Here is a 16,982-nt window from a genome sequence, read left to right on the forward strand (position 1 = left end):
GTTCGTGGAAAGGTCATCTACAGAGCGTTGCGGCGACGCACGTAACGGCCGCAGCACATCACGTTACGCCGTCGCGCACACGTCTTCAAAAAGAAGAAAAAAAGAAAAAGTCCGCTTTACGAACGGAGCGCAGTAATACAACAGCAACGGCAACAGCGACAAAGAGAGGGAGCGTACCCAACACGCAAAGGATACGTGCGCGATGGTGCTCTTCCCCACCCGCCCCCACCCGCGACGATAGAAGAGTAAGCACGTGATGGGAGCGAGGCCGAACCGCCACACCAGGAACCACCTGAAACCAAAAAAAAACCCGTCAGCAAGTAAACAAACAGACAAAACAAAACAAACACACGCAAAAGAAAACAAGTCTCGACAGACGTTGTTCTTTCCCATTCCTTCCTTTCTTTTTGCTGGCTCACAGCGCCGTCAGACGGGCACCGGTGGCAAGGGGCGAGAAGTGCGAGCACAGCGTCCACGCCAAGGCCTCCGACTTGGAGATGAACGATGAACCGTCCTCCAACACGTGTACGGCCCCGCAAACAGGCTCGCCCGTGAGCGCCGACACGATCTGACGCCCCTCGCTCGTCAAGGCCGGCAGCGTGCTCCCGACCGACGAGCAGTCCACCTCTTTCGACTGCGGAGAGTAGGTGCCTAGCACACCCTGCACGGTGCCTAGTACGGTGTTCAGCGACGCGCTGTTCGCGCCGCTCGCAAGATCACGCGCCTTCGCAAACGCGTAGTTCAGCAGCGTCGGAAAGCGGTAGACCTTCACCGTCATGAGCGTCGCCACAACGAAGGTCAGCGCCAGGAAATGCTTGTGCTCTGGTGACATGGTGGACACGGCGGAGGTGGAGGTGGAGGGACTCGAGGTGCCGGGCTTCGGCAGGGTCTCCAGCGGCACGGATACGTAGGCCGACACGTTGTACGCCTGCCGTAGGTAGAAGGGCGCGTTCGCGCCATCTGCGTCCTGCAGCGCCACGCCCAGCAGACTCTCTATGAAACCGGTCAGGCTCTGCAGAATGGAAACATCCGTTACCGGACCGGAGGAGGGGTCCGCCGCCAACACCATCGCCGCCAGTTGGTTCTGCGACGCCAACCCGTCGTTGGCGTGCCGCTGCTGGATCGCGTTGGCGTCCAGCGGCAGCTGCAACTTCGCACACTCGCCGCGCACCTGATCATAGAACGCCTTCAGACGCTCGCTGACGCCGTGGAAGGTAGACAGGTTCGCCGAGGTGAGCGACTGAGCTGGCACCTTGCCCGCCAGCGTCTTACCCTGCGCGGCTTGGAAGAGCGCGAGCACCGTGGCCAGGCTGTCGTACGGGTTCGAAAGCCGCGTCGCGCACAGCAGCGCGGTATCCCACTTGTGCTGCCGCGCGCTCTGCAGCATGGAGAGGCGGTAGGCGGTGTCAATGCTGGCCTGCTCGCGCAGCGGTACGGTGTGCACGAGCAAATGGCCCAGCACGACATCTCCGCAGTACTGTAACGTGTGCACTGCGTCATCGCTGTGACCGTGGGCGAGTAGCACCGCCGCAAGGAGCTGCTGGTTAGCGTAGCGCTTCAACACGGCGGACCGCTGCCGCTGCAGCTGCTGCGTGATCGGTGTCACGCTGTTCTGATCGATCGTCGTGTTGTGCGGCGGTTCGCTCGCTTGCTGCTGCTGCTGCAGCAGAGCAGCGTCCTCTGTGACTTGCGGACAGCACTGGCACACAACAGTCGCGGCATCGTAGTTGCTCTGCGACAGTCGGGTGAGTAGCTGTGCCGCCTTGCTGCTCTGCTCGCCGATGATGTAGTACGTTACCGCGCGGGCGTCGCCTGCGGCCTCCATCGCCTCCGCAGCTTTCTGGCACACACCGCGCCAGAAGACTCGCGAGATCGCCGGTGCCACGGCAATCGCGCCATCCCACTCCTCCGCCTCCATCAGCGTGTTGCAGTAGGCCTCCAGTTGTCCAACCTTCAGCAGCTCCTCCGCCGCTTCCAGCAAACGCTGCTTCTTGTAGGCGGCGCCGGCCGCGCTGACCGTCTTGCCGTGCGCGCGGTCGTTCGTGTAGGTGGCTCGTGCCCGCGCGACATCCGCGAGCGCTGCTGCCGGCACAACGAGCCCCACATTCGCCGGCTTGCCCTCGTTCATCAAGTTTGTGTACTGCGCCGGGTCCACCGTGAAGAGCGCCATCTGCGCCACCTCTGCGGCCCCGTTCGGGAACTCGAAGAAGTTCACGAGCGTCTGCAATCGCGCTGCCGGTTTACTCGCGTTTTCGTTCAGCTCCTTCACCAGCCGCTGCACCGCCGGGCCGGCCACCTGCGACACCGACACGCTCGACGTCGCCACCCCCATCAGCGAGGAGGGGTCCGGCACGATGCAACTCTCCAGCGTGCCGAGCGTGGCCTCGAGGTATACCTGTCGCAGCAGCGCCACATTCCACGCCACCAGCGTGCTGTCGCGCGCCGCGGAGAGAAGTATGAGGGGCCGGTCGACGTGACTGGTCAAGGCGACCACATCCGAGTTGTGGCCTCGCACCGTCGTGATGGCGACGCCGTTGCGGATGTCCCACATCCGAATGGAGGCATCCGCCGATCCGCTGAGGGCGAGGTAGGGCGCCAGGCTGCACCACGCCACGCTGCGCACCCGATCGGTGTGCCCCTTCAGCGCACGGGACGAGACAGAAATCGTGTGTGCGTCGTTGGAGGATAAGTCCCACACCCGCAACGTGCCATCGTAGCTGCCGGAGAGGAGGTAGCTCGGCGCGGTCGGGTTGTAGGCGACGTCGCAGACGGCATCGGTGTGCCCGGTCAGCACCAGCGACGGGCGATCGCTGCTGCTGCTGAGGTGGTACACGTAAATGCGCTTGTCGTGGCAGGCGACGGCGACGTTCTTGCTTTTTGTCGGCTCGATGTCCACCCCGTAGAAGGCGCCGTGCGCCGCGGAGTAGCGACGAACCACCTTGCCGTCCTTTGAGGAGAGGATCGCCAGCCCAGTGCGCGAGGTGGCCGCGATGAGGCTGGAGTCCCCGGCGGCCCAGCAGACACGGTAGACGAGATCCGAAAAGACGGGCGTGCGCCACGACTCGCGGTACGTCGAGGTGGCGTACATCACGACCTCGCCACTTCCGAGCGAGGCGACGATGTGCTTGCCGTTGGGCGACCAATCCACCGAGTGCACCATCACCGGGCCGGCGGCAATCACGTACTGCTGCGTCAGCGTCCGCAAGTTCCACACGCGGATGGTGCCGTCCACGCCACTCGTCGCGACCTGGTCGCGGTCGTGCTTCGACAGCTTGCAGCTCAGCGTGGCATCCGTGTGCCCGGTGACCACGTCGCAGTCGAGCCGCTGCTGACCAACGTCGTAAACCTGCACGGCGCCGTTGGTCAGCCCGACCACGACACGGGTCTGGTCAATGCAGGCGACGCTCCGAATCCCGATCTGACTCCCCGCCGCCTCGTTGCTGTCGGCCTCCATACTCTGCTTTCGCTGCTGCTGCTGCTGCGGCGGCGAGGGCATCACCATCACACTGACGGACCCAACGGCTGACTTACTTGTCACGCTCCACTTGCGCAGGACGGTGCTGTCGGAGCTGGCGGTGTAGAACGCACCCGGCTCATTTGGAATCCACGCGATGGAGCTGACGTGCTTCTCCGGCAGCTTCGCGAAGTCAAAGGTCTGCACCATCGTCTGCCCATTCACGTCGCACAGCGCCAGGGCGCCGTCTTGCGAGCCGACGGCGAGGTACTGCGCTGAGGTCGGATCAAACGCTATCGCTGTCACCGGGAGCGGGTTCACGTCCAGCGTCGCACTGCGCTCCCGCTCCTTCTCCTTCGGCGGGAACGGGCAGAGCGAGGCCGTCGCACGCAGGCCGGTGCTCGCGTTCAGGTTCAGCAGGCACAGAGTGCCATCCGACGTGCCGCACGCCACCAAGTCAGGGCGAGCCGCAGCTGCGGTGACACACTCCACTGATTCCACAACCGCTGCCGCCGCATTCTTGTTAGGGTTGGACGCGGCACCACCGGCGTTGATGCTCGGGGAAAGCGGCGACGGCGGAGCCTGCACGCTCGGCCGCTGCTGCGAGGGCGGGATGGCGGTGCTACGCGGCTCCGCGTTGTCGACGCCGGCGTTCAGAGAGATGAGCCGCCCGGTGTTCGTGCCACACAGGATGTGGTGCTTACCGGCGAGACACATCGTGGACGGGTTGCCGTCCCGCTTGAACACGCTCGCGAGGGAGGTAGAGCTGATCTTCTTGGCCGTCAGCGTCTCCGCGTCTTTCAGGCGCCACAGCAGCACCTGCTTGTTCTGCGGCGTCAGACACGCCATGTAGTCATCGTTGTAGGCAAAGGCGCCAATGGAGGCGTTTGCGCCGTGCCCGAAGAGAGTTGCGAGGGGGTAGTCCGCAATGCTGATCGTTTCTGCAGATGGCGGCTGCTGTTGCTGTGCCGGGTCGCTGCTCGCGCTGACGGGTACAGCCACGTTCGCCGTGCTGACTCGGTACAACGAGATGGACTGCACAGAAGCAAAGGCGAAGGAGTCGGGCTTGGCGCTGACGCACTGCCGGCACTGCGCGGTGCAGCCGGGCGAGAGGTACGCGATCGGGTTCAACGCCATGGTGGCCGTTTCTCTGGTTTTCTTCGCTTTTCAATTCCTTTCAGGTGGTAATGCCCTGGGTGCTCTACAGGGGCAATGAGAAGCGCCTTCAAACAGCACAAAGCAGCGCTTCGCTCTTAGGAAATTGAACGCGAACGCGAGTTCTGTTTGGAGGGGGGTAGGGAGCTTCCAGGAGACCCTCAGCAGCGAAGAGAAAACACCTTCGCAAACAAACAATCAAGCAAAGAAGAAGAAGAAAAACCCTGTTTGGAATTTTGACTGTCAGACGCCAATGCGAAACGCACACACACACACACACACACGAATACACTCACAACGAGAGAGAAAGAGGGAAGGGAAGGAATAATGGTAGTCGTACACGGTTGTTATGGTTGCCCTCCTACGCGCGTAGCTGCCTCGTACTTCTCTACAGCAGGTAGAAGGGAAGGAGGAGGTAGGTATGTATATAGTGTTATATCTATCTGTATGGCTCCTGAAAAACAAAAACAAAAACAAAATACAAAAGGGAAAAACAAACAAAAATACACACACGGCGCGTTATCGACGTCTGAGTAGGCCGTGGTCTGACTTCGATCTCTAAGGACACAACAGTAGTACGAATAGTAACAGTAGTAGTAATAGATGTGGGATACGAGGGAATGCTACAGGACGGGAATCATAATGATATTAATAAAATGAGCGAAGGACTTTGTTTGAAAGTTGGGTTGTCGCTGGTCTTTCCGTGCCTTATCTATGTGGAGGGGGGGGGGGAAGTAGATGCGAAGGGATTTCGGTAAAGGAAAGGTGAGTACTGCGGCTCATCGTGACGTGTGAGAGCAGCGTCGCTTTCGCGTCTTACAGCAGGTTTACTGGGAAGGGGGGAGGGGAGGAAGGGAGCACGTCATACGCGCAACAACACTACTACTCATTACGCAACACACAAAAGGCAAGGCGAGGCTCGCGCAAGCTGGGGAATGGTAGGGCAGTGAGGAAGGCTTCGCACTTTTCTTTTTTTTTTTTCTGGCTCGGGTAGCATCGGTGAAGGCGGCACCGACAACGCCTCTCTTTCTTGATGCTTCAAAGGAAAGAAAAAATAGAGAGAGCGAAAGAGAATAAACAGAAGGGAGAAGGAGCGGGAGGAGGGCCGCAGCGATTGAGACGCCTCGCATTCTTCTCCCGCATGATACGCAGGAGCGGCGAAAACGAAAACAGCTCCCTCCCACAGAGAAAAGCGTGTTACCGCGGCCGCAATCACACAGGAGGGGAGAGAGCGGTGGGAGAGGAACGAACCAGATGATGGACGCAACGGCAACCCTGCTTGTATGACTGTGTGACATAACCGGCTGCTGCGTTTCGGGTTTTGCGTAATTCTCATTCCTCGCCGCTGACCTCGTCGTCACCGGTGATGGCGTACAGTCGCTCCAGCTCCACCGTGGCCCCCATGCACCACTGCACGTTCGCCAGCAACTTCTTCATGCCGAGGGTCCAAATGGCCTCGGTGACGCTGCCGTGCCGCACGGAAAATCCATCGACGGTGTCGCCCTGCACGCGATACGGCGGGCGCAGCGGAAACGGCGCCGCGACCGCAGCATCCGCGGCAGTCACAGCTGCCTCGCAGTCGGGTGGAGGACTTGCTGCTGCCGGATCATCCGTCTCTGCCGGCGCGCCGCCCACTCCGGCACTCTGTTCAAGAGTTTCAACGAGTCGTAGCAGCGACGCAGGCGCCGCTCCCTTCGTCAAAGAACTGCTTCGCTCCCTTCCTCCATGTTCATTGGCTGCGGCTGCCGTTGCTTCCGTGTCGGTGCTTTCCGCCACTTCGGCAGGGGAGTGCCGCCGCACGACCGCTTCGCGCAGCTGCCAACAACGCAGGCTCTCGTGCAAGGCGTCCGACAGCTCCCGCACACACGCCGCCACCGCCACGCAGGCGCCGCCAAACGTGCGCCAGGCGAAGAGCCGGTCCGTGAGGTAGAAGTCGACTTCGTAGTCGACGACGCAGGACGACCTGCTTGCAGAGGCGGCGGCAGCCGTCCACGCTGAGACCGAAGAGGGTGAGTCCGGCCTGTCGTTTGAACTCGCGGCGCTCGGCGCTGTGTTCGTGAAGAGACCGAAAAAACTGAATGGAATCGCAAAGGAGGACGCAGCGGCGTGCGATGTGGCGGCGGCACCGGCACGTACGCCTGGCCCTTTCGAGGTGCACTTGAGCAGTGCAACGGTACTCCGGTCCCCTGCCGGACGCAGGATGGCTGTTTGAAAAGAGAGGCCATTCACGTTGGCTAAGTAGTTCAGGAGGAGCAGGAGGTAGCCGCAGGCCGCGTTCACCTCCGCCGCCGACACGCGTGGAGACACGACGGTGGTGGTGGTGGTACTCGAAAGCAACGCCGGCGCAGCAGCACCCGCAGACGTGTGGTCCTCGTGACTCGCCTCCACGTAGTCGACGTTCGCGCCAGCGGTGTGGCCGCTGAGCAGCAACTGCGTGTACTGCACCTGCCGACGCACGAAGCCCTTCAAACACATCGCCTCCTCCACCGCGCAGGAACGCGCTGCATCACTGGGGATACCGTCACGCTGCCCCACGTCCGTGTGGCGTGCTGTCTGGTTTGGTGGACGGCTGCTACCGGAGTACGGCGCCACCAACCCCAGCCGCAGCCCGGCGATGGTGCCCATGGGACCTGACACGTCTACTGGAAAGCACACCGCATCGATCGAGGTCGCGGAGAGGAACGCATGGCGCGCTGCGAGGTCACGCATCATGTGTTGCCGCTCCGCCGCCTCATCGCGACAGGTAAAAGCATCGTGCACCTCGCGGATGTTGTGTGCAACCGCGAGGCCGGCCCAGTTCGCAGGCGTGTTGCGGTCCTTCGTCGACGCCAAAGCTGGCCTGTAAGCGGACTGCCCTGCAGGATCGCCACCGCTTCCATCGAAGACGGCGGTGGACGGCGGCGGTGGCGCAGTGTTGATGTGTGCCGTGTCCAGCGCCTGCAACACGCCACGCAGCTCGTCGTTTTGCAGATCAAGACTTGTCTGCTGTGCGCGCACCTCTTCCATTTCTAAAAGAAGCTCCTGGAGCTCCGCCTGTCGCTCTTGGAGGACTGAGGTGTCACGCTGTGCAGTAGAGCCGTTCCTGTTTTCGTCTCGGTCACTCAGAGAGCGACGGATAGGTGGGGGTGTTGCAGACCTGCGCGCGTCTGCCGTGCGCAAAAGGCCCTCCGGCTTGCGTGGGTGGTGGGGAGCAGAGAGGGCGGCCATGGTGCTCAGCCATTCCTTCTCATCTTCGCCAAACAAATTCGCCGCGACTGAGTTCAACGAGAGAGAAGGAGGGCACGGCTGCTGCTGCTGCGTTGTGCATGGCGAGGAAGCAGCGCGGATGATCGCACGCCGTCCGTCGTCGTCATCACCTTCCTGCCGCAACGCAGGCGTGGGATCGGTGTGCGCTGTCGTGGCATCGCTCACTAACGTCCATAGACGAGTTTTCTCCTCGTGCGAGTGACAGCGGAGGATGGAGTGGAGCGACTCAATGCCTTCCAGGGCATTCGTGGTGCGCTGTTGCAGCGGGGGAATGCAGGCCTCCCACCAGCAGTCGAGACAAAGGGGCTGGGCGGGCAGCGTGGAGGAGGAGGCGGAGGACGAGTGGACGAGCAGACGCATCCAGCAACGGTACAACGCACCAAACGGCAGCGCCGTGGCAGCACTGGTCAGATTGCCGGTCGGCTGACGAGGTGCCTTCTCGGCGAAGGCAGGGCAAGGTGTATCCATGTAATGTACTTGCTCGCTACACGCTTCTGGCACTGAAGGCGATGAAGATGACGGCGGTGGCAGCGGCGGTGTCGCAAAGGTTCGAACCGCTGTCTCCGCCGCGTCGTTTCCGACGCGAGAGGGACCGGTGTGCCCATCCGCCGCCGCGCCCGCGTCGCCATCGTCGTCTTCGCTGCGGTGCTCCTGCAACGGGTGGCGCAGCGGCGTAGCCTCACGGTGTGCGGTGCTGCGGGGGTCGTTCGGAGGGTCGCCCTCTCCCTCTCGACTCATCACCAGCGTTTCCACCGCGGTCAGGTCGGATGAGCTGCTACCGCTATTATCGGTTTTGCCGTTGCGGCTCTGCCCGGTCGCAGCCATTGCGTTCCCTTCCTCTTCTCCCCCCTCATCCCCTGTGCCCTCCGCCCCTTTCTCCGCCATCCTAAACGAAGGCATGCGGACCTGCACACCGTGTGATACAAGCTGCGACATCTCTAAAACAACGGAGGCGCCTTCATCCAAGCAAACCACCGCAGCCGTATCCGACGCGTTGAGCTGCGCACCTGCGACCTTGCAGTGCTGCCCCCAGCGTGCATTACGTGTGGTGTGCGCTGACGTCGGCGAAGGAGCGGAGGAAAAGCTCAGCGGTGGCGCGAGATCGCAGAGGCTATGCGGGTTCGCCACGGCAAACCGTGTGCAGCGCGGGGCTGCTCGAGCATCTTCGAGATCAAGCACTTCTTGCGCGTGCGTCAGCAGCTCTGTGAGCTGTGCCCGCGAGTACACCTCGGCCGGGGTGAAGAGGTCGAGGGAAAGGGCATCGATGAGGGCACGCTGCTCTGCCAGCGCATCTGAAGTGGCTTTCGTGTCTTGATGACGCGTACTGACGGTGTGCTCAGATACACGAGGCGGTACCAGCGGCCGATATCGCTGCCCAGTACCGGAGGTTGTGTAGGAGCTGCGAACAGCAGCCTGCAAAGACGGTGCAAGTGGAGCGGAAGACGGAGCAGCGGGTCCCGAGAAGGGATCCGACGCATCTTCGGTGTTCATGGCATCATGCGCAGCAAAGGAACGCGAGAGCCGGTCAACGAGTTTAGCCGGCGCCTCCTGCGCCAACGACGAGGAGTGCTTCGTGACGGAGGTGCGGCGCTCATCAGGGGAGACGAAAAAGCTGCGCCGGCAGCGACAACACGTAAAGCGTAATGCACCGGTGTTGGTGGTGGAAGGTGCCGCGCCGCCGACAACGCCGTTGCTGCCGCCACTGCTGTTGCTGTGTGGAGTTGTGCGAGCGCGAAAGCCGAGAGAGGCGGAGGAAGAAGAAGCCGCCGCCGCCGCAGCGGCAAATGTGCAGCGATCTGCTGGAGGTGGAGGCGGCGAGTGGAGGGGAGGGGGCGTGACGGACGAGATGAGCAGCGGTGTCGACGATGATGAGGCGCGTTGCCCCGATGCTATTTGAGAAGGCGGAGCGATGACCGCAACCTCGTTTGTGGTGAACACAGCCGCAGTGGTCGTGGTGAGCTGGTTTGCATTCGCTGCTTGGCGAGCGGCGCTGGGCTTCGGCGTGGTGACGCCACTATTTGTGGTAGCAAGGCCTGCTGAGCCGAGGCGGTTGGGTGACCCAGGTGTTGAGGAGGTCAGCCGTGGTGGGGTAACGTCGCCGTCCGAGTTCATCCTCAGCTCAGCGATTGAATTAGAGTTGCAGAAGAAGGCATGTAATGCAGCAAGTAATCGGACTTGATGAATCGATAGAGTACGCTCTGGATAGAGCGTAAAATCTACCGAAACGTGCGTGTTTGGGAATGAAGGAAGTACCAACAAGAACCCAAACAGCACAAGCGAGACACAGCTTGGTCTTCGCAGTTCTACTGTGTGTCCGAAAGTAGAAGAAGAAGGACTCCACCCAAGGACAGAAGAGGAAAGGAAAAGAGGAGGAGTGGGTGATGCAACGGTGCGTACGCACCTAGAGGAGAGACAACGCACGACGATGTGCCAGATGGGCTGCATGGCCAGCAAGGCAGAGCCTCAGACACTTCGATGACAAGCGCCTGGTGATTAGTATTCCTTTTCATTGAAAAAAAAAACCCTTTGCCTTCTATGCTGATGGTTTGCGAGGAGTATTGTACTGTGGCGCTGTTTGTGCCGTGTTCGATCTGACCACCATTTGACACGTTATCGAGATCGCGGCGTGAAGTACGTAGGACCGCTGACGGGGCGCGAGCGTCCCTCCTGGTTCGCTGCCGCGAGCTGGCGCGGCGGCGGCGACGTCAGCGCCGTCGAGGAGTGCAGATGCCCAGAGAGGGAGAGGCGTACCGGAGGTGGGGGCTGCCGCGCCGACCTCGCAGAGCCGTCGCCCGACGCGACAAACCCATCACGGTGCGACTGCGCTGAGAATGCGGTGGCCGAGGGGGGCGACCCGGGCTGGGGCGACGCCGCCGATTGGATGGCGGACAGCGGAGACGCGCAGGAGGGCGCCCACCCATTCGCCAGTGCCACCGCCGTCTGCCGGTCAGGCTTTTTGTTGTCCTTCTGCGTAGAATGGGATTCGTCTTCGTCTCCCTCGTCGCGAAGGCGTTGCGGCGGTGGGGTGGACACGGATGTCTCCGCAGGAATCGACGGCGGCGCTTGAAGTGGAGATGGGGACGAAGTTTTAATTTCCACAATGGGGCGCGGGAGTTGACCTGACGAATTACTGTTGTGGTGGTTGTGGTGGTGGTTGTGCGTTGTTTGGCTTGGTGCGATGACCATGCGAATGTTCGCTGGCGTAGATGGTACGGACGCGGGGCCTCTTCCACAGGTGCTGTTAAGAGGAGCGTGTTGTGGACCACGTGCGGTGTCTTCCACAGTCACGGACCCCGCTGCTACGGATACTGCTTGCGTGCGCCGCTGTTGCCGTGTTTGTCTTTGCTGTTGCTCCTGCACGACCTTCGGCACAAAGAGATCTACCCCGCTGCCGTGACCCGCGTACATCGCTGCCGCATCGCGCGCTCCGTCCAACAGTCGCGGACTAGCCCGTCGTTGCTGTGCAAGCTCCTCTGCCGTAGGGATGTTGTGTCGCTGCTGGTAGCGCAGTGGTGCTCTTCCCGACCTACCAGCGTCAGCAGCATCGGTGAGGAGAGGGCCGCCGCCCACGCCGTGCAGCAGCTGATGGTAGTAGGCCTCGTCATCGTTGCCGTGGAGGCTGCGCCTTCCGCGCATGTCAGCGCCTTCCTCGTGCGCTGCTTGAAAGTCGCTCTTACCACTCCGACCACTGCCACCACCGAGGGGACACGGCGAGACAGGAGAGCGCTGCGGTGGTGTTCGCCGTTCCGCTCCCGCCCGCACAGCCGCCGCGGTGGTGAAGGAAACAGAGGGCGAAGAAGTCAAACAAGGACGAGCCGCGTGAGCTGCTTCCCTCGCTGGAGCGCTACCCGCCCCTGCGGTTGCGGCTGCCGCGCCCTCCTCCTCGTCCCCTTCGCGTTGAATAGAAAGAACCGAGGGATGCGGGTGATGGGCGGCGTCGGTGGACAGGTTCGCCAGCTCCATGTTCAGCGCGTACACCTCCCGCTGTAGATGCTCCGCCTCGCCGATCCACTGCAGTTGCTCTTGACGGAGCTGGGCGAGTTGGTCCTCTGCTGCGCGGCGCAGCTGGCGTTCGTGCAGCAGTGAAGCGCGGGACTGCACGACACGCTCCTGCAGCGACATCAATTCTTGCTGCTGCGGTGCAAGAAGCAGTTGCGCATTCAGGGAGTCCATCTCCAGCCCACGCGCGTCACCGAGCTGTGCTTGCGTCTCCACCGCAGAGACAAGCTTGCGGTTCTGTTCCACCAGCCTTTGCACAACGGCTTGCACTTCGCGAAGGTGACGGGCACGCAGCGAGGATGTCGACGAGAGCTGCCGCAGCGGCGCCGCGAGGGCCGGGGGAAGCAGAGAGGAAACGCTGTCGAGCAGCGTCCCGGCGCCTGTGTCGCTCGCCGCGTTCATGCGGCGCAGAGCGGAGCGGCACCGCTGCGTTTGCTGGGCGGCGTGCTGAAAGCACCCCTTCACGTTTGCCGCCGCGTGGACGCCGGCCAGCGCGATGGAGGTGGAAGGCGCGTGCACATCGACCTGGGCGACAGAGAGCAGGTGCCCCAGTAGAGACGTCGACACCGCTACGGTTGCCGCGGCGGCAGCGGTGCGACTGCCCACTTCCCTCTCGCTGGCCTCAAAGCACACTTGCCGCTGGCGCTCCACCGCGTGTGGCGTTTCCAGCGGTTCGTGGAGCCTCAGCAGCGGCAGAAGGGGGCCGACCAGCTCTGGCGTTTCGGGCAGCCGCACAGCAGGTAGGACACCGTCCGCTTGTCCAACACTCCGCCCCTCACTCGCGCCAAAATGGGCGTGGGTAGGCACGCCATAGGAGGCAAAAGCACTGATAAGGGACTGGTAGTTCGATAAGGGTGATGACGGGCGAGACGCGGTCGCAGGGGGAGTGTTCGTTTTGGATAGCTGAAGAAGTCGCTGCATACGGTGCATCGCAGTGACGGCATAGACAGCTGCACGGAACCGCGCCGCTGACCGCGATACCGCAGGAAAAACCGGGGAGTTCATCAGCAAAAACATCGAAGCACCACTGTGAGGCGCGAACGAGGAAGGCGCGGGCGTCGCCACGGCTGCATCGTCGTCGTTGGCGCGCTGGTGGGTGTTTAGCGCGCAGAGGATGTGCTCCACGGCGTGTTCAAGATATTCGGCGTTGCCGTGCAAGGCGTGGAGAACCGCGTAGTGGTAACGGAGCTGCTGCAGCGCCAGCATCAGACGGACCATCGCACCCGTCGCGGCGATCAGCAGCGCGCGCAAACAAACCTCAACCTGCTGCGCTTCCCGCAGGCACCCTTCCAGATCTTCGATGTGAATGTTCAAGTCGGACTGTCGCCGCTGCGCCTGCTCGTGCCTCGTCACGGCGCTCTCCTGCGCGTCTTGCAGCTGCCGCACGGTGGTTTTCAGAAGACTGCAGTTTGTGTCTGCCGTGACGAGTGCGCCTTCCGCGCGGCGCGCCTTCTCATCCGCAGCGTGGAGTCGCGCAAGTACATCGGCCCGCTCACGCGCCGCTGTGTCGCGCAGCTGCGTTACTTCATGCGCGTGCTGGGCGGCTTGCTGCTCCAGCGCTGCAGCCCAATCGCGCTTGAGCTCCTCCAGCTCCTGCGTGTGGTGCTGCTCGGCGCTGCGAAGCAGGCGAATCTGAAGCGTGCGCTGTCTCTCGCGCGCCTGGTGCTTTTCTCGTAGCGCCGCATTTGTCGCCAACGCGTATTGCGCCTTCTGCTTCCAGTGTTTGCGGCTCTCGAGAAGCGTGTGCTGACGAGTGCGCCACGCCGCGAGCAGCCTCCACAAGCTGCCGCCAAGGCGCTTCATGTCGTCTGCCAGGTGTGCCATTGCAGGGGCAGCATCGACCTCCGCCTCCTCCCCTTCGACGGCCGCAGCAATTGCTTTGGAGGACACCGAAAGGGCCGAGACGTTAAGGTCATCGGTGTCGTCATCACCCCCCGCAGGTGTCTGGTCGTCTTCACGGACAACGCCTTGAGCGCTTCTACGCGGTGTCGCACCCGGCATCACAGCGCTTACGTGCTCGCGAGATTGTGCGGCGACTTCGACCTCTGCTGCTGTAGTTGGTGTCGTTGCTTCTTTTTCTTCCATCGAGCCTTCGAGATCGACGGGTGCGCTGCCGGCGCTGCCAACCGCGTTGAGGTGCTCGGCACTTGCCATCGAGGACGTTCGCACGGCTACCGGCTGCGTCGCAGATACGCATTGCATCGGCTTCGACGCTTTCGTGGTGCGCTTTGGGGATCGTGCAGGACCGGCCGCGGACGAGGCGTTGCCGTCAGCCGTGTGAGAGGTCGACAGTGGCTGCGTGTATTCTCGCAAAGCCCGTTGCAGCATCGCCACCACACCGTTGAAGTGTGCCGCGGCGGCGCGCCATTCATCGTCGTGTCGCTGCTGTCGCCGCAAAAGCTGCTGCTGCTGCTGCTGCTGCCACTCTGCCAGCTCGTCGCGGGCGCCGCGCAGCTGCGCCTCCACCACCTCCAGCGCAACTCGATGCTCGCTGTTCTCTTGATCTGCTTGCTGGAGGGCTTGCTCGAGCGCGGCGAGTCGCACCGCCTCCCGTTCCTGGGTATTGGTTACTGCATCGGCACGCTTTTGTTCTCGTAGTGTAATCATAAGGGTTTGAAGAGCCGCAACCACCACATGTGAATCGGTTGCGCCATCTGCAAAAGCAGCCGAGTTAATTCCCGCAAAATCTAGCAATGGCAGCAGATGAGCGCATACAGCAGCCCACTGCTCTGCCCACTGACGCTGCTGTGCGGCGTGACGTTGCTGTAAAGCTCTGCTTTCCTTTTGCAGTGCCTTATACTCCACCTGTATCTCGTGAAGCACCGCCTGCTGCTGCTGCTGCTGCGTTGTGGTTGTCTTGCCCGTTCCATTGTCGTGTTCAACGGAGTGTTCGTCGTGGTGAAGGCCGCGTGGCGACCCCGCCGCTGCTTCCCGCAACTCCTCATTCTGCGCCAGCAGCTCCGTCACTCGCTCCTCGGCCAGTCGACGCTGCGCTACTTCACGTTGCAGCCGTGCCTCGAGTAGCGACAGCTGCGATGTCAGCGTCTGCTCCCGCAGCTGCTGCTGGGCGAGCACGTCAGGGTGCACACGCGTGAACACGACTGCATCACTTGGCGTCTCCTCAAACATTGGTGCGCGAACACTGTCGTTGCTGTTGATGATACTCGGCCCTCTATTGAGAGGTTCCGCCGTCGGGAGAGAGGTGAGGTCCATTTGCGGTTCGACAGCGCCTGTATCGGGCGACACACCTTGGCTTTGCTCTTGAGGCAGCCGCACCAGCCGCGCTTGCGCGTCGCTCCACGTCGCCTCGCGCTGTTGGTGCTCGCTGCGCAGCGCGGTTAACTGACATTCATAGCGTTGCGTCAACTCCGCAATGGCGGCTTCCTGCGCGGCCCGCTGCGCTACTGCGGTGTTTTGCGCTGCTTCGAGTCGTCCTTCGAGTACGGCGTGCATGCGCCGCCACGCCGCGACCGCCTCATCCAGCTCCAACACCTGCCGCGAGAGTTCGCCCACCGTGTCGGCGTGCCGCCTCTCCTCCTGCCGCTGCCGCTGCTCTGCCGTCGCTAGTTTGCTTTCCAGCGCACGCCTGGCTTCTGCGAGCTGATCGGCGCGCTGCCTCTCGCGTGCGGCGCTCACCTGGTACTCCCGTAGGACCTCGACCTGCTTGTGGGTCTCGCGCAAAATCTGCTGCGTGTGTGCGGCGAACTCTGCCTGCCATTGCACACCGCCCACCACCAAAGAGGCGGTCTCTCTGGGGTTCTCCGAACCGGCGACGTGGGTGTTGTGGCGCCCACCCGTCCCTGCGCGCGGAGCGGCAGACGTGTCGGACACCGGCGAGCGTGCCATCGCGTCCGCACTGGGGGAGGTGCGAGTGGTATGAACGAGACCCGAGGGACCAGTTAGCGCTACCCCGTTGGTCCTCGGCGGTGTTGGCCCCTCGTCGACCACTGCGACGTTGCTGTGATAGTTTTCTCGGTCATTGTGGGTGAGGGTGTACGGCGCCGGAGTGCGTCGTTGCACCGGGGTGTGCGGCTGCTGTTGCTGGGATGCCTCGACATGAAAAAGCTCCTCTTGCGTGGCTGGGATGACAGGAGTGTCGTGCGGCGTGTGCGCATATCCTGCTCTAGCCGTCGATGGTGAAGTATCCCCTGTGCGCCCCGCTGCTGGTGTGTCGGCGTCGACGTTCAACAGCAGCGATTTGAGGTCAGCGGTCTCGTGTGCCGCTGCATCGGCTCCCGTGCTTCGGCGCATACCGCTCATCCACAGCAGAGTGTCGAGGATCGCGGTATCGAGGCGTGACGAGGAGCCCACAGGCGGTGCCTCCTCCTCTTCTCTTTCTTCATCTTCATGCTCCCGCTTATGAGAATGCAAACGTTGATGCGTCACGACAGCGGCGCCTTGTTCTGCAGCTGTGAATGTTGAAGTCCCATCTTGGACTGCGAGGGCGGGTGATCGGGTTTCATCGTGGAGAGGGTGCGGCGAGGTGGACTGCTGTCTGCTGTGTCCGGCGAATACCCGCGTAAGGTTCGGCGAGGAGGACGACGTCGTTGAAGACGCTGCGGCGGAGGCTCCCGTGCTGCTCTGCATTCCCTAGCGTTCCGCAGAAATAAAATGCAAGACCAATCTAAGATAACGTTAGGAAATGAATGTATATGTATATAGATGTACTTCTAGTGATGGGGAAGAGTGAACCCGTATGCTTGATTGCACCAAAGCCGCACTCTTTACGGTGTGTATGTGCGTGCTGGGATGCGCCACGCTTTCTGACAGCGGAGGCAAGAGGGGAGGGCGACAGCAGGGAGAGAGGGGAAAGAAAGAGAAAGAGATGAGCTTGCGAAAAGCAAAGCGCAGTCACGAACACCCACCCACCCACACACACACACACAGTGATGCGGTTCGCAGCACTTCATGGTGACTGCAAAGACAAGGGGACATCGTGCTTCATGACGCGTTCGTTGGGCGTCGCTGCTTAGAGGATAAATGCCGACGTCGGTTACGCAGGGGGTGGAAAAGAATCATTGAAGACATCCGCACGGCTCCGTGTGTGCGAGATCCTCTTTTTCGTTTCTTTCAAAGGAAGTCGCAAGAATAATAGTATCAGCAACAACACCGCAGTCAGTGGTGAAGC

General features: G+C 61.9%; 3 protein-coding genes across 4 annotated transcripts; all 3 read right to left on the minus strand.

The window, feature by feature from the left end:
• Positions 1–415: 415 nt before the first annotated feature.
• On the minus strand, positions 416–5,322 carry ABB37_09041 (hypothetical protein; the record flags this gene model as incomplete). 2 transcript variants are annotated; one of them, XM_015808289.1, is made up of 1 exon in its annotated part: positions 416–5,322. In XM_015808289.1, exon 1 carries the CDS (start codon positions 4,589–4,591, stop codon positions 416–418), a length of 4,176 nt encoding a protein of 1,391 aa, XP_015653180.1. In that variant the 5' UTR covers positions 4,592–5,322. The 2 variants fall into 2 exon arrangements, with proteins under 2 accessions (XP_015653180.1, XP_015653179.1); XM_015808288.1 differs by having other exon boundaries at positions 416–5,317.
• Positions 5,323–5,941: 619 nt separating this feature from the next.
• Positions 5,942–10,162, minus strand: ABB37_09042 (hypothetical protein; the record flags this gene model as incomplete). Its single annotated transcript, XM_015808290.1, has 1 exon — positions 5,942–10,162. Exon 1 carries the CDS (start codon positions 9,965–9,967, stop codon positions 5,942–5,944), a length of 4,026 nt encoding a protein of 1,341 aa, XP_015653181.1. The 5' UTR covers positions 9,968–10,162.
• Positions 10,163–10,465: 303 nt separating this feature from the next.
• ABB37_09043 (hypothetical protein) lies at positions 10,466–16,618 on the minus strand (the record flags this gene model as incomplete). Its single annotated transcript, XM_015808291.1, has 1 exon — positions 10,466–16,618. Exon 1 carries the CDS (start codon positions 16,112–16,114, stop codon positions 10,466–10,468), a length of 5,649 nt encoding a protein of 1,882 aa, XP_015653182.1. The 5' UTR covers positions 16,115–16,618.
• Between the last annotated feature and the right edge of the window lie 364 nt (positions 16,619–16,982).

The sequence above is a fragment of the Leptomonas pyrrhocoris genome, assembly GCF_001293395.1.
Source record: "Leptomonas pyrrhocoris isolate H10 chromosome Unknown, whole genome shotgun sequence".
Classification (NCBI taxonomy): Eukaryota; Euglenozoa; class Kinetoplastea; order Trypanosomatida; family Trypanosomatidae; genus Leptomonas; species Leptomonas pyrrhocoris.